Raw genomic sequence first — 24,102 nt, forward strand, 5'->3', positions numbered from 1 at the left:
GAAAAGAGATACAATATAGTTTTAATCAGAGAGGATTTTTAAAAAAAAAACTCTATAGAATAAATCCTTGAAGAGCACAAATCGAAACTGTTCACACATCCGGACAATAAATCTGCAAACAAATCCAACCGACCGCTCGACAAAAGTGCCTGTCGACCCCAAACGCTTGATATTTTTATCTATTTGTTGATGTAAAGCCCTGTCCTTGCGTCTCAGCTGAGCTAATGCTTTTCCTTCTCACTCCCCCCCCCCCCCCCCATCCCCTGCCCCCCGCTGTTTGCGAGATTGCTGAGAGCTGTCAAATAATTTCTATGTGGTTATGTGGCTGGAAAAAAAAAAAAAGTCCTCTCCTAATGTCTCTAATCTGTCTCTCGTTGCTCGGTCGCTACTACGACCTTCTCTCTTGTAGATTGTCAGCAGCTTGCTCCCCCAGCATCACCACTCACCCTTTAACTAGAATGAGGAATATTTTTGTCAGGTAACGTCCTCGCATACGATGTGTTTTCCGAATTTTGCCTGTGTTTATATCTCAGTGTTGCGGTGAAGGGCCTTCATTTGTATACAAGGTTTTTAACCATTGAAATGAAGGGCCTCTCTTGTTTGTTTTCTTGGGTTGCTTGGTGTGTGAGGACAAAGCAACGTACTGTTTTAGTATTGACAATAGCTTTAACCCCTTGCAAGCTAGTATTACGCAAATAGGCAAAATTTAAGTGGGGCTTGTGTTTAATAAAATCCATGTACCGCTTGTGGATCATAGACACATTAGCTTTATGATGCTAAAAGCAGGGTTGATGTGAGGAAATCCTGCAAGATTTGTTTAAAAAAAATAGCATTTTCTACTACTAATAAGCTATATATAAAATTCTCTATATTCTTAATAGGATCATGTTCAGGTTATAATCTTGCAGGTTTCTACTACAGTATTCCTTCCTCTTAAATGCATATACAATGGGCATTTATTCCTCTCAACACAGGGAATTATGTCCGCAGTCAACCCTGCTTGAGTGCGCATCCGTAAGCCGCAGCACACAGCATGGAGACGAGGCTATTGTACACTTTCTGAAAAAAGAAAAAAAGCGCAGCCTCCTTAGAGGTCAGTCACTCCTATGTTTGAAGTTCAGTCAACTTACAAGTGCGGTATATTCTGTTTCCATCAGTTTGCGCTGAGAAAAAAGGTTTAGGGAGTAGAGGAGGGAGAACTAATCGTGTTGTAAACCAGCTCCTGAGAGAGGAGATAAGAAAGCTAAACGTGCTGGTGAAGAAAGCCAGATGTGTGGCTGGATGGGGAATCTAATCCAGGGGTGCTTTTCGTTACGCATGCTTATCTCCTTGGGAAAGTTTATAATTTAAGGAATTGGAAGATCCTACCATGATACTTAGAGACATGAGAATAGGCTGGCATAGCGAAAAACACCCCGTGATATTTTTTTTTTCTTTATTCTTTTTCTGAGGGATAAACTCCCGCTGATATTTGGAGGAAAAAAAACCTTGAGATTGGTTGCTCGCTCAACCAGAGGACATTGATTCAAATTAGTTAAGCTCCCAACCGTATCCCTTGTATAGGTTATGTGGATTTACTGAGCAGTAGATGATTGCAGGATGTGATTGTGACTAGAATCCCCTCTCCTTAGATAGACTTATCCCCGCTTGGTTCGATCTAGTTTGAAATCAATGTCTGGCTTTTTTGGTGTCATTGCAATATGCCACCTAAACTAAAACAGCAAAGCTCCTCCTACCTCTGCCTGCAGGCTCCTCCCACATCACCTCTAAGTTTTACTTCTCATGATGCATCTTGTTTCTGATTTAAAAGTAAGCCTGCATGTCAAAAGCATAACCCATTTTTCATTTACTTGCATGGCTAATGAGAAAGACCCATCTCCTTTGGTGGTGAGATGTGGCTTCAGCTCTGTCCTATGAATGAAAGTTCATGGTACTCGTAAGTCACTGGCTTCCTAACCGCACCTGCGGGATGATTTGCAGTGAATGCGCTTTCACACCAGAAACGAAATGTCCATACTGGCCGGCTTAAAGTTCCTAACATCGCTTTCTGTTGCTTTGACTAACCAACAGCCGCCATCTTACTTTGTCTGCGTGGACTCCGCTGCTGTGACCTTGTAAACAGTCGCTCTCAAATGACCAAAACCAAGTGCTAATGATGCTCATTATTTGTTTGTTTCTCCACTTTTGCAGTAATTTCAGTAATTCTGCACGGACGACGAAGTACCAACACAAGGTCCATTCTCGCTGCTGATTGAGTTGGGCGAAACGAGTTAGCGCTACTCTAGGCTATTTGGACTTGAAGAAAAATAAAACGGCAAAAACCTAAGTACAAACGTTAAGCACAGGTTTTTAATTTGAATCAATTGTCCTCCCCTTTTCATTTTAAAATTCTGTTATGTTATGCACATTAGGATCACACTTGGTCCAAATTGTGGATGCCTCTGCTGGAAGCCATTTTTGCCTCGCAAGTACAGTGAACTTCTTGGCTTGTAATTGGCCAATCCCTCCGAATCCTCTATTGAGAAGCCAAGGGAGATGTGGTCGTTTCTTAATCAACAAGCTGTTTTTGTTTGGTTTTATCTCTTATTTTTAGTTTATCGTTTTGTTAATCTGTGCACTTTCATTTTATAGGATTATAACATGCTATTATTAACCTATAGGAAAGCATGGTAGTACAATGGTTTGTTGAGTTATCCAATATAGGTTGGAGGACTGTAGTATTGTAAGTCCTCCTCAAATATTTGAATTTAAACAATACGCACTACAGTAAGGCTCCACAAACCACAAATGTACTATGATGACTCTGTCCTCAAGAATTTATCCATCAAATAATCATTTTAAAATCCTTTTGTTACATCGTGTTATGCTGTTGCTTTTATTTTTCATATGTTTGTTCTACTGCCATGTTCTCTACAAAAATCCAGGGTGATCAAATTCTGGGGTTTTTTCATGTATTTATTATTCCTAGGAATAGTTCAAAAATTACGCTATGAAACTTGACAACGCTCTGACTCAAATAGGTAAGTTGTGTCTTGGGAAAAATTTGCGTGACGACGATATGTGCTTTTCCTAGCTTCTTACCGAGGGCGTTCCACTGAAACGGGATCGCTGGCTTTCAGAATTCTTTGCAACTGCGACAATTAAAATTCCAAATTGGAATTGTTTCATTCTCTCTTTGTTTATTGTGCCAAATCTTGGTACACCGTTTAGGTTGAAAATGAGAAAAAGAATCGGAAAGAAGAAGAAAAAAAACTAAGAAATGTGCAGTTTGGGCCATGGCTCTCGCTGCCGTGCGAGAGCCGGGGTTTTGTTTTTCGGTTCGTTTTAGTTCTTCGTTTCTGACCAGTAGTGCCTTTCATTGTTTCAAGGGAGAATCTTAGACTAGTGTTTTATGTTTCTGTTTTTTATATATAGGTAAGGACTTTGGGTTCAAAATGACTGTGAGCAGCAATAAGCGCAAAGGGAATTTTTCCCCCTTTTCTGCATGAGTGAGGTGATAGTTTTGAAATTAGCTCAATAAAACTCAAGTTGTATTGAATTCTGCAGGTCAGTGATCCCCTCGAGAAATTCAGGGGTATTGAGAAAAGTTTTTTTTTTATTTTATTTTATCAAACATTGGGAACCAAAAGAGATCCCTTTGGCCTCCTGTTATTGAACAAAGTGCTCCAAGCATCTTTAATGTGTTGGGGTAGATCAGTGTACTATTGGAAACATCTATGTATCTCTAGCTTTGTTTGGTGAAGGTAATGTGATATCAATAGTATTGTTAAAAATGTGCAGAGAGCGCATTTTATCTTTACTTTTGTCTAATTTGACTTTTTGTTTGTTTTGTTTTGGGTTTTTTTATTCTTGAATCTTTTTTTACATCATCTTTGAGCATGGTGTTTTCAGGAAACAGAAAACAAGATTAGCATCAACAAGCTTGAATAGTGCCATTATAGCCAATGCTTGTTTGTTGAGGCGTTAAAGTTACCAATATGGATAAGAAGCTAACAAAAAAAAGTGCAATTCAGATACTGTTTTACATTAAAAAGAGAAAGTTTTCTGTTTGCTGGAAGCGATAGCATTGTGATACTACAAAAAATAGCTGTGCAAACTTTATATTGTCATATTGTGTTTCAGTATTGATCCATAATGAGAGTTTGATATCTTTATATGAAATAACGACTTCACCTGTATTTATTTGAACTGTCATGCAGTACTGTATTCTTATCAATAATGTGCATTATGATTAGTGGCATATTGATTACAGCTAAACGTCATATGCATGTTTCTCAGTCATGGGACCTTTACACAGAGTTGAAAACAAACATGTTAAAACTTTTGTCGGGGTGTTTTTAAAAGAGAGAAAATAAAAAATTAGGGCTTGGGGCGGGGACCAGTTAAGTCTGATGTATTACTGCTGAACTAATCCTATGAAAGTGTTTTGTTTGTTTTCTAGTGGAGATGGTATGTCTGTGTAAGGGTAGTCATACTGGCTAAAATCAATAAATGTGACTTAAGTTCCAGCGTGTTTTAGTGTTGTTATTTATAGCTGCTCCACAGCTGAAGCGGATGAAAGGGTTAACCATTGAAGTATGTGGTCTGCAGCCCTGGAGTCTCCTCATAGCGTTCCCAGTTGGAAGCCAGGGGAAGGGGGAACTTCCCAGCTGTCCAAGCGGCTCCAGGAACCTGATCACATTTCACACAATGCACAAAAACACCTCCACCAAAACCCCCCCTCCTCCCCATCCCTACCCTGTCTGTTCTCTTAAACCTTGCCCCTCCCTCCTCTGCCCCCTCCATTTCCCGTTTCTTTCTCCCCCTCTCCTCCACTGTCCCTCCCTCCTGGAGATATGCCCAAGCACTGATTGGTCCCAGTTTCTTTTTTGACCTTTGGTACACCCAGCATTTCCTGTCGAGGCTCTGGAGGCCGGCTCTCTGCTCAATTAAAACTGCTGTTATTTTCTTGGTGTTGATTTACAAGAGGAAAGTATGAATGTTATTTTATGCCATTTAAACACACATTAATGACAATAAAGGGGAAAAAATGAGATTTTTATTTATGCAAATGAAACCAAATAAATAGATGGACTAACTGTTATTGATCCATTCACTTTAGAGGTCAAAATGTTGTATGAATGTTTTAAACTTCATCTATAAGCACTCTGAATGTGCAGATTACTCCAAACGAAGAAGTGAAAAAGCACAAGATTGACCCTCTGAATAAGAGGGCTAAAATTCTATACTTTGAAAGCTCAGATGCTCTTAGGTACTTTAAAACCATCTTTTCTGTCCACCCAGATCAAGTTTATTGTCAATATTAAGTCAAGGCTCCCTCTCTTTATTTTGTTTTTCTTCTGGTTTGGTTAATTCTGTATTTCTTCCTTTTAGAATATTCAAATATTTATTTTTATTTATCATTTTAGAAAAACATCCGATTCTCTCTAGAGCTATTCTCACACTCCTGTCATTGTTCATTCTCCTCCTTTAGAGCTATGTGGGCATTTCTCAGATTGCTTCCAAAACATTCCTACTTTCTGATGAAAGTAGTTCATTTAAAGTCTCTGATAGACATTTAATATTTAATCCAAATAAAAGGTCTAGAAAGAGTTACGAGCTTATTTCGCCTTACGAAATTGTGGAATATCATCTTGACACGTTGGATACAGTTTACCAAAAAAAACGCTGGCAATTTAGCAGTAGCATGTTTGCCTTGTGCCCTACACCGTTTGAAAATTAAGACAGCAGAAGCAGAGATACTCTTACTCTTGTCCTTTCCACCACTGCTTTTATCAGAACTAAAGTATGCAGACCCATTTACCTTTTTGGTAAATGTATTAAAAGTAATGTGAGCATTTTTAACAGTAAATTTATAGCACTTACTTACTATATCAGTGTTTTGCTATTATTTATGGGGGGCTGCTATGCATTAATGTGTAGGTTTTGGTATGCAAATTACAATAAATGACTATGTGATATAGCAATTACTTAGTCTTCTTCTTCCTTTGAGGAGCGTGAAGCACTGAAGTTCTGCCTGTGAATAAGTGCACTGGAAATATAAAGAGGCATAAAATATAAATCCTCAAAGTAGACACACCTAGAATTTGTATTTGCATGCAATACTTAGGAAATGTAATCATTTACATTGAGTCAAAATAAAAGTAAAGCATCACTGATCAGTCCACCCTACAGCTTTGTCCCATTGTCAGTCCTATATATAATATATACTGATTTCAGGTTTATATATAATAAACCTGAAATAAGTTATTATTAATGCTTAGTTGTGTCACTAAAAGACAGTGATGTGAATCAGTACACTTAAACCAAGTGCTATCATTTACCATTCATGTCCTGCAGATTTTTCAGCATCAGAGAATTAATGATAGCCAGTCGGGAGAAGTCAGTAATGACATCACTCCAGTAACAGTGGAGCTTTTGTTGGTGCCAGTCTTCCATTATTCCCCCCCCCCCCCCCCCCCCCCTGCCTGAGGAAATATGGGTCACTACATGGCATCAGTCTTGTTCTATTAATACTCAGCTGCTGCGATTATACCCAGGATGAAGAAGGATTCATGCAGCAGAGCAGCTGTTTTCACTACTCAGTTGATGCACTATCTATATTCACCACCTGGGGTCCCCATGCTACAACTGTTGACGTCTTTGTGAGCTGACCGAGTAACTGTAACTCTTCCAGTAACTGTGAGAGCTGCAGGCCTTAAGGGGGGAGAGGGCGCGCTTCTTTGCACTTACAAAGAGTCTCCTTTATGAGTGTGCTCCGGGGCTGTCATGTGATGAATCCATGTGGAGCCTGAAGGAGCAGAGAGCTGTGATCAGCTGGTCTGAAAGAGCAACGGCAATCATCAACACCGCACACGCCTCGCGTGGATTCAAACACACACGTTAACACATTTCTAAACAACCCCACCGGAGGAGAAATAACACCAGCGAGAATCTTAAGCAATTTATGACCTGTGGAGTGTGAGCTCATCTTCACGATGAATTCAAAAATTCCTGAGTCCTGACACTGGATGCAGGGTGTGAGCGTCCTCCCTATTGTGACTCATAGATCTGTCTGTAGTATCTCCACGCAGCTGCTGGTGTGGTCTCAAAAAATGCAGCTTCGCCTGTGTCAAACAATGAAGTGTTGATTCAATCGATACCAGGCTTTAATTTGCACCTGAAAAAGAGTGAACAAATGACGACTGGCACCCAATTCTGGAGTGTGATTATCATGTGATTGGGACATTTATACCACGGCACTTTCAGATGAGTGTAAAAAGCTCTGTGGAGCTCGTGTCACACTTATCTATGCTGACTTTCGCACCAAGCTTTCTGCTTGGCTGCTCATCTGCCACTCTGCTTTTCTTCCTCTCTTCATCCTAATTGCCATTTTTCACATCCTCCTCTGTCTCTCACTTCCCCCAGTCTCTCATTTTCCTCTTTCCTCCCTCTCTCTGAATGCAGTTGTTTCACTCTGCTCTGTGGTTTTGAGTGGAGGAGCCCCGGGGAAGCAGAGCACAGGATGTATCCCAGAGGACTGTTTGGTGCTCTATTTTCTATGGACCAGCATGCCCTAGAAAGACAGACAGACAGGCCGAAAGACAGGCAACCCCATGCACCCAGGGGGCACTGGGCCCCCGATCTATTTAAAAACACAAATCCAGTCATCCACAAAACACTTGGCCTTTTAGACTCTGCACTGACATGTTCAGAACTTTTCTCTAAAGCAAAGAAAACGTACAAAGTTACAGTAAAAGAAGAATATTTTGCTGCTCTTGTGTCTTTAAAGTGGAAAGCCGAAAAGTGGAAAATGTGTGACTCAATAGTGTAGTCACAGAGGTCATATACATGTGGGAAGAGAGGAATGAAATATAATGTGTATTCACTGCTTATTAGAGAGGAGCACAGGTCAATGAAGCAGCCTTCTGCCTGGCAAGCAGCCAGACAAAGAGGTGTTATCATTAGAAGCCCTGCTGTTGTCTATGTGGATCTGAGGCTCGTGACAAGTGTGAAGCACCAACAGTGGCCTTAAAAGGGGTTAATGGTGCGTAGCTGAACAAACACAAGTTTCAAATACGTGGGTGGGAGGCTGCACAGAAACACAGAGCGAGGGCTGTGGAAAGTTATTCGCTACAGGATCCTGAAAATTAGGGAAAAATAAAAAAATTAATCAAAATGATCACTGAGAAGCAACACTGATGCGCTAAAAGTGTATGTGTTAAGCACAAAATGAGTCCATACTACTATAATCCCACAATATTAATACATTACTAGCTCGTGCAGTTTCATTTTTTCAGCCTACAGGGGTTGGGCGGTATCCAGGGAGTTAAGATAAATCTCATGGATGTGATATGAATAAATGTTACCCTTATTTTCTCGCTTCATTACTTACATATTAGACATGTTTATCTTTTGGCTCGTCTGAAACGTTTAGACATTCAGTACAAGTACAAGAGTAAGAGGTGTTGAAGGAAAAAAGTAGTCAAGCTACATATGTGCTTCATGAGTAAATGTTCTTAGTTATATTTCACTACTGCAGACTGCAGACACCCCCGGTGACCTTTCCTCATCGACTGTATCATGTGGAGGTTTAGAGTTAGGGCATGCTTATAATATCCTTATAATATGAGAGCTTAACTTCTGCAGATCCATGATTTGTTTTCTGCTTCGGTTCCTTGTTTCCTTCAACAAGCATTCACCGAGTCAGCAGATGTTTGATGAGACAGAAAAACCAACTGAACCAATTAAAAGATGAGGAGAAAGCCTGCTCAGTGACATGGAAATGCTGTGCCAGTTAGTATTCATGTTCCAGGAACTATTTCCTAGCTAATAGGCAGATGTGGGGATTTCAGAGCAGAACAATCTACTGAAATAGGCCTCATCCTTTTCATGGCTTCATGTGACAACTCATGCCTCTGTCCCAGGGCATGTGAAATGCACAAGGATAGAGGGTCTACTTTTAAAAACGGACAAAAAAAGAAAGAAAAATGATAAAACAGTGAGCCAAAAAGAAGAAAAAGAAAAAACAAAAAGCTTGATTAGTTTGTAAAAAGATCAAATTATCTTTTTTTTTCCTCCAGTGCTTAGCTTTCACTGCACTCAATGAATGGGGTTGTAGTGCTCGCGCCTCGCACCGGCGGGAACGCGCATTTTCTTTTCTTCCAGCGGCACAGAGGAGAGACTTCTGTCTGTCAGAGGGAGGAGAAAGGACTATGTGGAGGAATATAAACCTCTTGTTCTGCGCAAAACTGATTCGGATAACGTCTCTCGCGTCTGTTAAGAAGCCATGAAGTCACCATAGTAGGTCTGTGTGTATTTTTTTTTTTTATTTTAGTCGGCGAACAGGAAAAGTGAAGCTCTGAAGTGCAGGCGCTCCTCCGAGTTTAGCCCACAGTACGCTGGATCCACGGCTGCTGCTGTTGCTGCCAGTTGCTCCGAGAAAAAGAAGATTTTAACAGAAAGAGGCGAGAAGAAGTTTGTGCAAAATGCAAGGAGTTTCAGCTACCGGTGAGTAAAACGAATAACTGCGAGCCTCCCTCTCTGTGTCTTTATTAACCCTCTGCGGTTTTCAAGAGTTGTTTCCAAATGGCTACGGCTGGTATTGCGCACAGGGTTTGAATACCAGAATGCTTTTGCCAGCTGTCAACAGGGCAGCTGCAGGCCCGCATCAGCCCCACAACAAAACTCAGAGCTTGTTTGCTCGTTTGTCGACTTTATCCGCATAACTGAAAAGAGGTATTTCTGTTGTATGGGAGACTGGAGCTGACAGGGCAGGAATAGTAGCGAACCAGTGCCAAACCTTGAGTGAGGGAGCTGTGACCTCACTGCTGCCCCTGTCTGACGCGCCCCTCTCTCATAAATATCCCACACACGTATGTTTAGTAATGAGTGACCGGAAATCAAACACCGCGTTCTAATAATGATCATAAGAAGAGGACTCATTTATTATCCTGCAGTAGTGTGTGTGTGTTTGGCCATAAGAGCTACACACTTTCTTCCAGGAATGTGATTTAAGAGGAGGGGGGAAGTGTTTGCTATCTGAAAGTGTTGCAAGTGTGTCTGTCTGTGCAGCTATGTGGCTGGATGATAGAGGGACATCTTGGCCTAAGGGGAGTGACAGTGTGTGGTTTCCTCTTTGCAGTGTGGGCAGCCATGTTTTGATGCTGAGATCCTTTGAGAATCTTTCCTGCATTTCTATTTCACCACGATCAGAAGAAGGAGGAGGAGGGGGGGGATTTGTTTTTCTTTTCTTTCTTTCTTTTGTTCATCACACACCGTGTCCAGATCATTGTTCCTGTGTCATGCATTTTGCTTTGCATGGCCTGGAGATGACAGATCTGGGGCATTAGACTTCATATTCCTATCAAACAACCCCAAAAAGTTTACTGCCAAAGTTCGTGCAAATCTCAAGATCTTTCACAGAGGCCTGGGAATGAAGCGCTAGCATGCAGACAAAGAAGAGTATGGGGGAGGGCATATGAGAGAAAGAATGATAGAGATGAAGTGCTGATGGGACGATATGGAGCTGCAGCAGAGGTGAGCTATGCAGACAGAAAAAAAAAAGAGCGTGTTTGCTGTGAGACTCAGGGGAGGAATCGATCTGCTGTCCTTCTGGCTGACTTTCTTTTTTCCAGCAGTCCAGCAGTGTATCGTTTCTCTCCCACACACATTCACTCCCAAGGCCTTGCTCCCTATTTATTTATTTATTTATTTTGCAGTTCCCTCTTTCTCTCCCACACTGTCCCAGATCAATCTCTGCCCCGCTCTTCCACTTTGTGGCCGCCTTAAACAGCCCCCATCAAAACACACACAGCTCTATTGCTCATCGCAGCTACCATCAGATGAAATACCTCCCCCCTCCCTACTTCCCCAAAATATATTCCTTCCACATGGGAACCCCAACCGGCCTGTGCACTCTCTAATGCTTATTTTTGTGTTTATATGATGGGAGGGTCAAACGGGTTGGAAGCTGCTTGCATCAAATCGTTGGAGAATCTATTAAAATAAAACACATCACAAATAAACTGCGGTTGGATAGATAGTGTGCCTCTCAGTTTGAGGTCTACCTCAGTCCTCAGATTGTTTCCAACTCCATAAACCTTTCTGACAGACTTCAGTCTCCGTCTTACACTCCCTTTGCACCGTGTCTGGTTGAAAAATGGGAGGACGTGTCCCTCACAGATGGAGGACAATAGTGGTTCACGTAGGGCAGCTGGATGCTCCATCTGGCTGTTTAGGTTATTTGTTATTAACAAAAGCTATTGGGCTCGTCTGGGCTAATGTAAACATTTCCCCTCCATGTTAGATAAACAAACAGCAGAGGAGTTATGGTGAACGATGGTGCGATTTATATCTGCCCAGCAAGAAAAAGGGGGAATGGCCATAAGTTATTGTGAGATTGAGCCTAAAACCTCAAAATTAAGCTAAAGCAGCATTTTTTTAGTGATCATATATTGAATGTAAACAGCAAGAGGGTTTTTTAGAACTAGCTGTTGATCTCCAAGGAAGGAGTTTCACTTTCCAGGCATGAATTAAATATCAATATTTACATTTTCCACTTGCTGTACATCTCTTCTACTTTTACAAGTGCTGTCTGAGTTGGGTTGTATGTCGCCTTACGCGCTGATGACATCTGCATCTGTAGCCTTCGTGTTTTCCTGCTGTCTGTCTTTGTGTCTCGTTCTTTTCCAGGTGCACATTGAGCCTGTTCCTCCAAATTTGGCAAATTTGGCCTCAGTAATGAGACGGTTAGAGTTTGGTGGTCACTGTGACCTCCCATCTGTGCTACTGTTTCGAACATCAAGGGAATTTCATTAAATTTGACCACAAATGTTCACTTGAAATAAAACATAAACTGATAGGTGAATATGATTAAAACAAATTTCTAATAGGGAAAATGCATAAATCATAATATGTTGGCCTGATCCCAGGTCCCCCTCTTGGACCCATCTAACACAAACTAAAGTAGGGTTTCCCCTTTCTTTTGGGGGTCAGTGGTTGGTGGTCATCTGCCTCTTCAAACAGAGAGCAGAGGACAATTTGAAGGTCAGGATCACTGTGACAACATCATTTTCTGCAAAAAGAGAGACATGGCCATTAATCAGTGCCATAAGTCAGTTACAGAACGAGAGACGGATGTAAACGCCTCATACAAGTTGTCATTTGATCCAAGAATTGATTATAGCTACTTTACAAGGATGCAAACTTTAAGGTTATTTATACTTAATCTATATTGCTCACGGTATAACAGCTCACAAACACAGCAGGAACAGTGAGGAGCTAAATCCGAACATACTGTCAGTTTCTAACACATGTATCTGCGAAAGATGTGACAGGTCTTACGAATTTGGATGGAGTCAGCAGCTACTATCAGTGTACACGGGGTTGTTTATAATGAAGGCAACAACTTGCTGATTAATACTAACCAAAGACAAACTCATAGTATTCCCGTAGGAACCAATCTCAAGCACATCCTCTACATCTCTCTACTCCTCCATGTCTCTTATCTGTGTGTATGTGTGTGTGCATGTGGGGAAGGCAGCATGACTCAGTTTCAGGGCCATGCAGAAGCTTCGGGCTCTTTCCCGGCCTGCCTGAGTGTCACATTGATTTCTCTAATGGTGGTCATGTGTGGGTCCCGCTGTTGCAAAGACTTCAGCTTAAACGACACTCAAGTTTTGCATTTGTGTGTCAGTAGAAAAGAGCCTTCAGAATCCATTGACCCCCTTTTTTTTTTTTAAATCGGGCACTTTTTTTTGGAAAGCCTTTTTTTCCTACACTACATCACATGAAGGATTACCCATTTAAAGTTGCATCTGCACATGGTGTTTTTTTTTCCCAGTCACACATAGAGATACACTTCTGTATTAAACCATCTGTCCACTCAGAATAAGTAACAGCTTTTTGTGCACTGCTAAATGGTGTGAAAGTGTAGCTTTACACCTGATAAGATAGTTTAGCTGGTTTGCTTGTGTGACTTTGGTAAGCGTGACTAAGCAAGAGCCCATGAAACACTTTTACAAAAGTATCGTGACTTCACAACACAACCTGATTGAATCTAAACAGAACTGCGTGGGATAAGAAACTGGTTTGCTTTGGTATGGTTCATAGTTACTAGTTACAGTGAACAGACTTTCTACTTCTATTGAAGCTCCTGCTTAACAGGTTCTCCCGTCATTTCCGGGCTGGTTGCTTTGAAAGGTGTGTTTTGAATCATGGAACTGTTGTTACGTGAATAAGCATAGTTACAGATACACGAGAAATCATTAGTAAATAAAAAAAAAAAAATCCACAGCTGTCCCAGTTTTATTTATTGTTATATCTTTGCAGTTTTGAATTTGTTGTGTTTACTGGATTATCAGTTTAGTTAAAAACTGACAGTAATACCTACCTAAAAGAAAACAGCAAAAAAACAAACAAACCCCAAAAACCTGGTTATGTAAGAGAAAGCTGTAACGAGCAGTGACACAAAAGACACTCAGGGGTGCAGCTGCTGTGTAACAAATGTTCAAACTGCACCTTGTATAATGTAACTGTGCGTGACAGCTCACCTGTCTGACATGTGGAAAAAGTGTCTGTTAGATCCCGACCAAACCTGTTAGTGATTTATAAATATGTTATTATAATAATGAAGTTGGCTAATGAAAGATGCTGCTATTATGGTGGTAAGTGCATAGTTTTGCAAATTCCCTTTATATGTGGATCTCAGTGTATGATGTTGTAGGTGTTTAATGAAATTCAGTGTCTATAAATAGTAAATGGACTGGTTCTTATGGCACTTTTCTACTCTAATTGATTAAGTGATTGATTGGTGTTTAATATGATTTCTAAATGTCAATCCCAATTTCAACTCATTGTTACTGAATTTTATTAATCTAACCTGTCACCGATTCTGCTTTTGCAACCTTTTGGTTTGTGATAGATGCCCAGCTATTAAGAAAAGTAAATGAGGTGAAACGTAGCTTACATGAGAATTATTCACGCCTCTTTTGCTTTGTTGACGCTAAAATGCGCTGATGTTCAGAATTGATTTTGTAGTCTGTTTTGAGAAAGCTTGTGTTTTTCATAAAGGATGGGCTTTGAGGCTTCCTTTGATTTGAAATGATTTGTTTGGGCAGCGAGAGACAAAGAGGCTAAAAGCAGGTGGAATTTGCAACTCTGCATAATGTTTTCTCCATTTTATGGCAAAAATCTGACACATACTCATTCTCAGGCTCATTCTGTCATTTTTAAAGGTAAGAATGAATTTCTCAGGAACGTTAATGTAAAGGTCTGAAAATGGCTTAAAAATCTTCCCTCTTTAACAGAGAGGTAATAGTTCTATAACTAGTACTAATAGTACTATTACTAATTACTATTACTTATGAGATAATTTTGTTTGTGTTTGCATTATTGTATCCACCTACTTTACCGGTGAAAGTAGAATAATTAACAGATGTTGCACTATGGGATCACACTGCTTCCAGAGAGTGTTTAGAGATTAGTGAGAGCGAGCTGCACTTTGATAGTGAGTATAGTCGGAGTATTGAGTCAAAATTCTGTTTGGTATTAGGATGTTTCTGATCAGAGTAGCAGTTCTTCCTGCACAAACTGTTTATACTGGAGGTCTCTTGGCTTAAAGTCTGGCTGACACACACACACAGAAGGCGGAAGTGACCTAGTTTTCCTAAATGGTACCAACTGTTGAGGCCTTCTATAAATGAGTAGAATAACTTGGTGTCACTTGATAAACAAGTGCCATGTTAGATTCTGAGAGACTAAATTAATCTCATGCTGCTAATCTTGATGTGTCAAACTGTATGCAAGCCAGATGCATGTCTGAAAAACTTCTGAGAGTGTGTATGTGTGTGTCTGTGCGGGATTTATTGAGTTTAACTCTGCGCTCGCTCTCAAAGTGGAAGAAAAAAAATTATCTGAAATCAGCAATTTTGCTTTGAGATATGATCCTAGAACAGTAGGCTGACTCACCCAAAATGTCTGTCTCAGTCACAGGAATAGAAGGAATGGAGGTCCATTCCTCCAAAGCCTTTTGTGTCTATCTGTATCTTTGTCTGTTCTCCCGTCTGCTGTCTGTCTGGATTGGACCTACCCTGATGAGGGGGATTTTCCTGGGAAAGTCATATGGAAAGAAAAAAAAAGGCTTAATAGTAAAAGCATGTTCCATTATATTTCTTTCCCTTTGTGTGTGTGGTGTGTGTGGTATGTGTGTGTGTACATTTTATGAGTGGAGCTCCTTTTTAGCACACTGAAGGCATTGTGTTTTTCCTCCTCTGATCATCAGAAGAGCAACCTCTATGAAACTGTGGCTTCCTGTACACACTGGGGCGAGGCAGGGTATCTAGAGAGGAGAGAGGCGGGGAGAAAAAGGAGCAGGGAGGGAGAGAAAGAGAGCCAGGTGGAGTTTACCTCTAGGTTAGATGGTGAGCATCAGCATTCGGATACAATTGTTCAGTCGAAGGTGTAAAATGGATATAGCCAATATTCTGTTGTCTACCAATCTAACAACTGAAAACAGCCCTCTTCAAGCAATGTTTGCTAAAATATACGATTCCGGCCTGAACATATAAATTCAGAACCTGTTTGGAGCAGTTGGCTGCTTCTGGTTCTTTCCAAAGCCCAGCCAGTATGTACTGGTCTGCTATAATTAGCCAACTAGGGATATACTTTCCACTTTATTAGGTACACCTGTGCAATTGCTTGTTTATGCAAATTTTGAGCCACGTGGTTACAACTCAGTATGGATGTAGGTATGACCACGACCTGCTGAAGTTCAGCTGAGAGCCAGGGTGGAGAAGATCTCGGTGACTTTGAATATGACGTGGTTGGCAGTGCCAGACAAGCTGGTCTGAGTACTTCAGGGGCTGCTGACCTGCTGGGGTTTTTGACGCACAGAGTACAGTCCAAACAAGAGAAAATAAACAGGGAGCAGCAGTTCTCTGGGCAAAGATGCCTTGTTGATGCCACAGGTCAGAGGAAAATGGCGAGACTGATTTGATCTGATAGAAAGGCAAGACAGTAAAGATGCAGAAGAGCATCTATGAGTTTGTGAAATGCATTTCCCACCATTTGTTCTTTTCAATATTATTAAAAAAGATTCAGTCCAAACTCAAACTCATGCAAGAAATCTAAAAACAGTGGAAAAGGTCTAGAGGTGCATGGAAAGATGACCTTGAAGGGAAGGTTTGAGATCATCTAAATTGGATAATTTAAATGTTTAGGTATTTTTTCCCTCCTTAAACAAAATAACAATACAAAATATTGAATACGACCAGCTTTCGGGATTATGTTAAACCTTATTTAAAATGTCCAGTCCAGTTTAGGGATGCACTAGTGATTTTTTTCTCTCTCTCTATTGTATAAGGATTTTCCAGAAACTCACTGAATCCTGTTATTTCCTCCCAGGATTGTATTACTTTATTTGGCCCTTTTTCGTTATGAGCAGGGACTGTTATAAAAACTCTCTGTGGTAGTGCTTTCAAGGACGCTGCTGCTGAGAAGCAAAAATAAGCCAATCAATAACCAAACAAGGACATGTGAGTTTGGTTATTTCTTCTACTACAGGGTTGCTGCTTGTCCTTGAGCCATAACTCTTTGTGTTTGTGCACTGGTTAATGACCATCAGCGTGGGCTCCACGTGTATACGTTTCCCATCTCAAAGCTCCAGATGTTGAAATCTGCACCCCAGTGAAATGACACCAGTGGCTCACTTGAAGGTTGGAAATCAATCTAAAATACAGACGTGCCTTAGAGAATGGTTAGCAAAGCAAATAAGTTGTATATCTTTTGGAAACCCGGCAGTCCTTGATCTTTCAGCTAATTTAATTCCTCAACAATTCCCACCCTCCTTATAACCCCCCCCCCCCCCCCCACACACACACACACACACACACACTCATTCACCTGACGTCGCCATAAACCATGTTGTAAATGTCTTCCTAAGTCTTGCTGATTGCAGCCAACAAAGACAGCCTGTGTTCAATTCTCCATGCTCTCTCCCCTGGGTGCCCTCCCACCCTACACCCCCCTCTGCTCTGCCCTTCTGTTGTTATTAACCATTGTCTCTCTCCCTTTCCTCTTCCTTCCTTTAAGCCTGTGTATTTTTGGTCCTTTAGAACGAGCTCAAGATTCTGCAACTAAGAGCAGACGCTTATTTGACTTGTTTAAAAAAATTTTTATTCTAACACCTTCTTTTTAACACTGCAGACACACACACAGCCTCAAGGCCTGTCAGTCAGCAGAAAAAAAGTCAACTTTTTCTGCCTCTGTTCTCTTCAACTGTCTTCCGCACTACCAGTCTTAGACTGTCACAGAGTAGCTCCTTTTTGGATGCCACGGCTGTTTGAACAGGGCTCTTATTTAGTCCAGTATAAGGCGATACCAAGTGTGAAAGTACTGTACTGTCTGGAGCCTTTCTGTATTGGATGTATGCATTTTAAGGGTCGTGACCCCAGCTGCTATGACAGTGTTTCTGTCTGTTAGGAGAAGAGATGCTGCTTTCACTCAAACAGCTTTGTGTGATGATTTGTTATGACTGCAGACGTGTCTGCCCCAGCGAAACCCGGCTGCCTTCAAAGCCCTCCTGTCACTCGAAATATCACCAAAGAAATGAAACTAAGCAGGAAAAGCTGCTTTTTCTTCGTAACTTCTTTTTTAAGATCGAATTTTAAAATGTCGCAAATTTGACGTTGTATTGTTGCCACACTGAGTGCACAACTGCTGTGGTACCACTAGGTGGCACTGTTAGGTTACTCCTGGCGACCTCCAGAGCTGATTAAGAAGAAAGCATTTCCTAACCATACTCTACAGCCTAGATTTAAACAAATAAACAACGAATTTTTTTTCATAATGTCTGAATTTTTGCTTGTTATGTGATAATTTTATTTCTTAAATGTATTTTTAAGAGAAAAAAAAATTATTCTGTGGGGAGAAAAAAGAGCAAAAAGCAGGTCCTGTCTTTCTGGATTCATTCTGCATCATGGCTATAACCCTAAATACCTCAGCAGAGTTATGAAGACTTCCCTTCAGTGACAAGACAAACAGGAAGACCTACAGCAGATCATGTGGCTGTGACAGAGCACATATGTAATCATCACTGAGTCAGTCAGTCTTATAAGAAAAGACTGAATACCGAGACAGGCTAAGTACTGTTGTAAGATCTTCAAGGTATTTAAAACAACCTGCCTGCCAAGTCGCTATGGAAAATGATCATAAGCCAGAAGGGCTGGAATCTACTGGGCCACACCATATTGTATTTGTTCTCATTTCTAATACTTACAGTCTTAGGGAACATATGCTAAAAATAAATATATGTCTAATATTTGGAGATTCAGGTCATGAACATAAAAGCAGTGGCAGTGCTGTCTACGCTGTCTGCGGGTTCTACACAGATCTGAAGCTCTAGTGACGGAGCTGCTCTCGTTCTGGGTGACCTCGAGGTGCTTCGCACTGAAGGTCACCCTGGCAACAGCCGGCTGATTCTCGGCTGTCTCCTCTCCTTTCTTCTATCGTAGTCTGCCCTGCCCGTCGGCCATTTATCTTGCTGTAGTGCTTTGCTTCTGTAATGACTTTGTGAAACAAGATATCACTGTGATATTGGAGCAATATCCGTGCCGCTTTAATGGCTGCAGTTCGAAAGGACTTGCATTTTTCGACAGTAGTTCTGAATTTTCACATCCTTGCGGTAGGATGCATCACCTAGGCCCTGCCTTTGTTTTGAAAACATCACCCGGGGATTTGAACTGATGAGTTTACGAGCACTTAACTGTACTGCCCTCTCCCAGCATGCCTCACCCAGCCTCAGCTCTCATCACAGGACAGTCATAACACCCTGCACCTAATGAGGAGATGAGAGCCACATCCACACAGATGGTTCCTGTTCCTGTGGCCTGCTGTGGATAATCTTTGTCAAACAGTTATTTCAGGTTTTGCCATTTCTTTTCGTTTTGTTTTGGGGACTTTTTTGGGGGGGGGTGTTGCATCCCTAATTCACTAACAAGCTCTTCACTAGATTTGCAGCGATCCTGAAAGGTCAAAATGCAATAAAACAACAAGCCGCCTCAGGCTGCTCAGCATCTGTGTTTTTGCGTATGCATGTCTGCATGTGTGCGCACATCTGCGAGCAAGCGTGCCTGTCAACTGATTCCCTGAAAAGCGTGTTCTCTGTAGGCTGCTTTAGGTGCCCGAAGCAAAGTTGTTATAATTAATTTCTTCCAAAAGGACCCTTGAAATATGAGTTGTGTGTACTCTGGATTGTTAAACTGTCGTCTACCACGGTGCTGCTGTTCAACAGTGAATGATGAGTCTCATTAAGCTAGGAGCGCCACACACATGCTGGTCTTCTGCAGCGTGACCCCGCTGATATGTCTTCTTGCGTTCAGCCGGTGAAAAAAAAAAGCGAAACAGCTAGACGCGCATCATCTTCGGCTAATCTGTTTGCCAGCTGGGAGACTGTGCCAGCAATACACTTATTGGGAAAGCTCTCATAACCACAACAAGCTTCAACCCTATTACAATAAGTAGCTTGTGGGCTCGGTTCTCTGAATGACACTCAGAGAAGGATTGCATCATTCTTGTCTCTAATCCAGTAGAAGAAATGTGACTGAGTGAGTGCTACTCTCAGTTTCAGTGTTTGAGATAGCTGAGGTGTAAATATGTTGACTCATTCACAACCAGAATTTGCAGATGCTTTGCATTCTGCAGGTCACTCGCTCCTGTTGGTGATCGTAGTATTAAAGTTAGCAATCTCCAGATATTTGGTTCTCACGTAAATAACTGCTTCATATTTTGGGTCACAAACATGCAAAGAGGCAGTTGAACTGTAAGATTCTAAATGACAGAACTGATGAGCAGATTTGACATATTATCTTCCAGGTGAGACTGTAACGATAAACACATCAAGAGTTAAATGGTGTTGGTTCAGTGAAGCATGGATCATTTTTCACATCGCCCTTTTGGCTGTGCTTTACTTGCACGTGCACAATCCATCATGTCATACAGCTACTGGTGACAAATGCCCTTGTCTTAATGTATGCTAGAGACTTTCTCATTTGACATAAATACATACACGCACACACATAATGCAGATCTTGAAAATGGAGCTCATATTTTTGCAGTTTTATGCCTGGCAACAAGGTTGTTTGTGACGTTGCTCTGCATGTTTGTTGTGCTGGTGAAGCTAGTTGCACCACATCATCATCCTCCCTCTAGTTGTCTGACCTCACATACCTCATGTTTTCATTTCATTTTGTGCCAACTTTTTTCCTTATTTGAACTATTTATTTTGACTCTTTCTGTTTCTCTTTCTATCTCTGCTGCACTGTAATCTCTACTGAGCCGTGCATAATCACAGGCCATCTGGGCGCTGTAGGGAGAGATGAGCCTGCAGCTCGTCAGATGACCAAACCCATCATGGGTGGATAGAAACTTGCGTGTGCACTGCATCCTAATACACACACATGCACACAATCACACCTTTTAATAGTTACAAACCATCACAGGGCTGTACGCTTTCATCACACCTTTTAAGACCATAATCAAGGACATGCACCCTGAACAACGAACTGCATTGTTGCACAATGGAAGTAACTGCCGTGGTATTTGGAAACAAATCACACGTCTTTCAGCACTGTTTATTGATCTTACATGGCCAGAATGTTATGAATGTTTGTTGAAGTTGATTACCGGTAAGCTTTAAAGCATCTCTCCTTTCTTGTTTTTAAAATGTAGGGGTTTTTTTAAAGACATTTTTCAGATGTTTATTTTTAGATGCATTGACAATTGTTGGGAGGCTTTGTTTGCACTTACAGCAACATAATGATGTCTTCATCACAGGCCCAACACACAACCCTGTGTTATATACATAAATTATGTAAATATAGGCACTAATAAAGTGACAAATCCCGTTAATCCAATGTTGCCATGATACAGATTTTAAAATGTCATCAAACAGTTGGTGAATCTCTATCTTCTTGCAGTATTATCTGTATTAAAACCTGATGGATTTGTCGATAATACCAGCTGATATTATCACACAGCAGTTACCTCTGCATATTTGATTTGGCAGTTTTTTATGCAAGATGTCCTTCCTGATGCAGCTCTTGGGGTCAGGCAAATGTATAAACCACTATACAATGAAGTCCCATCAGAAATAACATTTATAATGACCAAGGAATGAAAATGAAAAAGGTAAAGCAAATAAAGGAGAAACACCCTTCAACCATGCTGAGTGTTGATGTTGCGTAGTTTGTCCACCAGAGGAGACTCAGCAATTTGGTGAGAACAGTTGGATAATTGTAAATAAGTAATTAAATAATAAAACAGAATGAATATTAGGGAAATTGGCTCATGTTTCCTGAGTATCGACTGATATACTGGAGTCACCAAATATCACCTAATATCGACATTAGTCTTAACAATCCTATATTGGTCTGCCTTAATTTTTATTAATATATTTTGTATTATTACATAACCTGTTACAACAAAACATTTTAAGTGCAACAATATTGTTTAATAAAAGCTGGTGCTAAATCATAGATTTATTTCTCTACTTTTTTGTTTTAGACTTCATTTCCAGTTTAGCATAAACATTCCCTACAGGTTTTTTTTTCTATTTTCATTCATTTTGGGAATGTAGTATCTTAACTATTCGCCTTTTTCTTTTTCTTCGTTCTTTGCTGTGCACCCACAACTGCTAACATGCCCTAAGGCCAGGCACCCTCAGACATCATGGGACCAGCGTAGAAAAATACTTTCTAGAGCTCCCCACCTCCATCTGCTGCAGTCTTAATAGAATGTAACAGCTGTTCTAGTGCATCGTCTTTCTGTCTGTGGTGGTGGGGGGTTAACATAGATACATGGATTATGCTGGGCTCCAGCCTCTTTGTAATTCAGATAAGACCTCTCCACTCCTGGAGATAAGTTTAAATATTAATAATGAATTAAAAGATTCTCCTCTGGGTGAAATATTAATGAGCTCTTCTTTAAAGAGAGCCTTTGACTCCTAAGAGAGGAGGGATGACATTGCGCTTGTTAGAGTAATTTAAAACATCTCTTTGATTTTTTTTTGTTGCTGCTTGAGGATGTTTAAGGACTTAAGGCCAAGGTGAATTTCAGGGTCAGTATTTGATCTAACAGATATTTGGAAATGCCCATTCAAGTAGCTTTTGAACAAGGCTAAGTGACGTATACCAACAAAATCTGACACATGAGCTCAACTGTCTGTACTCATAACTAGAATCTGAAAGCTCTAATTGATCCTTCTATTGAATCTTTGTGAGTGCAGTTCCCCTTTGAGAAAGCTGATCCGGAGGCTTACCGCATCAAGGTGAATGTGTATCAGTAACAGCGGAAGACTAACGCTGTGTCCTTCCTCAACCTCTATCTTCTGCTGAGATTTCTCTAGTTGTTGTGTCTTCCTGGCACTGCAGGACCTTCAGGGACGTGAGAATGTGAAAGATTTCAATTTTCTCAGCTCAAACTCTCACACCTGTGTGTGTGTTTTTTAATAGTTTGCTAGTGGTGAGGGGTAGATTTATTCATATACATATGTGCTTGTGTTGTTTTTCTATGTGAGGACTGTTTGGAAAAATCCTGGAGTCGGGTCAACATGCTGTGGAACGTGAATTGCCTCCATGACAACACTACAGTGTCCTCCCTCCTGCTACCATCTGCAGGGTGCAATCAAGTGTGCCATGATGGCAACAGCTCACTGATTGATCTGAACTATTTAAAATATGCTGATTTATATATGTAGATTTGTGTACCGAGTCCTCTCTGACTCTAACTGGGCCAAGTCCTCAGTGTGCGCGTTGTCGTCAGTGCTAGAAAGAATGGGGAAAATCAGTGTGTGTTTTTTGCAGACTAAATTCAGCGCAGTCCTTTGAAAGTACGTTGACAGAACTTTGGCAGGCCGTCAAACAGCTTTGATACTTTGTTTTGCTTATTGTTGACTGCATTCTTGTGGATGTCTTGTAGAAATCAGCAGGTGGGGAACTGCAGGAGTGTACACAACATACTCAAATTTCTGTATGTCCACAGACGATAGCATTGGTAGCTAGATTTGGCAGCGTTAAACTGTTATTTTACAGTTTACCTACAATTTTTCAGTCCAGTATGTTTCAGTGTTCCTTAATAGGAGATCTTTTCTTGTCTATCTTTTTAAATCATGGCAAGCTATCTTCCTTGTGACAATTCCTCTATTCCTTGAGGTGCATGGATATAGGAATACCGCCTTGTCTGACATTAAACAACTACAAAATAAATGCCTACCAGATGCGTCACTGGAAATTATTTTAATTATGTAAAATAACTGAAAAAAAAACCAATCACATCAATACTAAATTAATGAGGAAAAAATACTCTGCATTTACTGTATACAACTTAATTCCCATTTACATTTTCTTACAGCCCAGAAGAAAAACATACATGTGATTTGTAGGGCTCGTCTCCCTCGCTGGTCTTCATGTTTTTCCTATTAAATCACAAAAAACATCCTTATGTTCCTTTGAATATACTCAGTTGAGTGATATTTTCCAGTAAGACACTGATGGAGTGGAGTGTGTGTTAGGCTATTGGTCATCCTGTTGGACAGATGTGTGTGGCAGATGCTATGTTTAGGTCAGTAGAGCGAAGAAGATTTAGACTAGCGCTAGTTGTCAATATTCCAGTGGTTTTTAATGTGTGACAGAGACTAAATAATCACACAAAGGTTCCTCTTTGTGGACAGATGGAAAAAGATTGTTGTTGTAATTAGTGAATGTAATAAAGGGTGACAGAAGGGAAGAAAAGCTGTGCCAGCTTGCTGTATCACTATCCTATGCAAGGGAATTCATCTCTATCTAAATGAGGTTATTCCAGCCTATAAAATGAAAATCAGTCGTCTCTTTGCTCCTTTTTTAAAAGCAGGTTCTGGTCTGAGCTGTGAATTCAGCCTTCGATTAATGAGAAAATCGCAGCAAGATGGCGAGAGGTTCAACATTCCTCCCTAACACACAGCTCACATTCCTGTCTTTGGTGTAAAGAGGGGGCATGAGCACCATGCCTCATTAGATAACCCACAAAGGCAAGGCTCTATTCTAATTTGAAATGGGTTTTTCCCCTTTTCGGATTGCCCTGCAGGGTGGC

At 40.8% G+C, this 24,102-nt stretch overlaps 2 protein-coding genes across 3 annotated transcripts in view; both read left to right on the forward strand.

Moving 5' to 3' along the window:
- LOC145423220 (protein bicaudal D homolog 2-like) overlaps positions 1-2,332 on the forward strand; it is a 38,309-nt gene extending 35,977 nt beyond the window's left edge. The window contains exons 11-12 of one of the 2 annotated variants that reach the window (XM_080295445.1): positions 410-478; positions 2,191-2,326. In XM_080295445.1, the coding sequence (XP_080151571.1) occupies positions 410-457 (48 nt within the window). In that variant the 3' untranslated portion in view covers positions 458-478; positions 2,191-2,326. Of the gene's footprint in view, positions 1-409; positions 479-2,190 lie in introns of both variants that reach the window. The other variant, XM_080295446.1, reaches the window with a different exon arrangement.
- A 6,788-nt stretch (positions 2,333-9,120) lies between these two features.
- Positions 9,121-24,102, forward strand: part of fgd (faciogenital dysplasia) — a 52,939-nt gene continuing 37,957 nt past the window's right edge. Inside the window, exon 1 of the mRNA XM_080294352.1 lies at positions 9,121-9,489. Coding sequence (XP_080150478.1) covers positions 9,468-9,489 — 22 coding nt within the window. The 5' untranslated portion in view covers positions 9,121-9,467. The remainder of the gene's footprint in view (positions 9,490-24,102) is intronic.

Source organism: Astatotilapia calliptera, chromosome 20, assembly GCF_964374335.1.
Source record: "Astatotilapia calliptera chromosome 20, fAstCal68.1, whole genome shotgun sequence".
NCBI classification, from domain to species: domain Eukaryota; kingdom Metazoa; phylum Chordata; class Actinopteri; order Cichliformes; family Cichlidae; genus Astatotilapia; species Astatotilapia calliptera.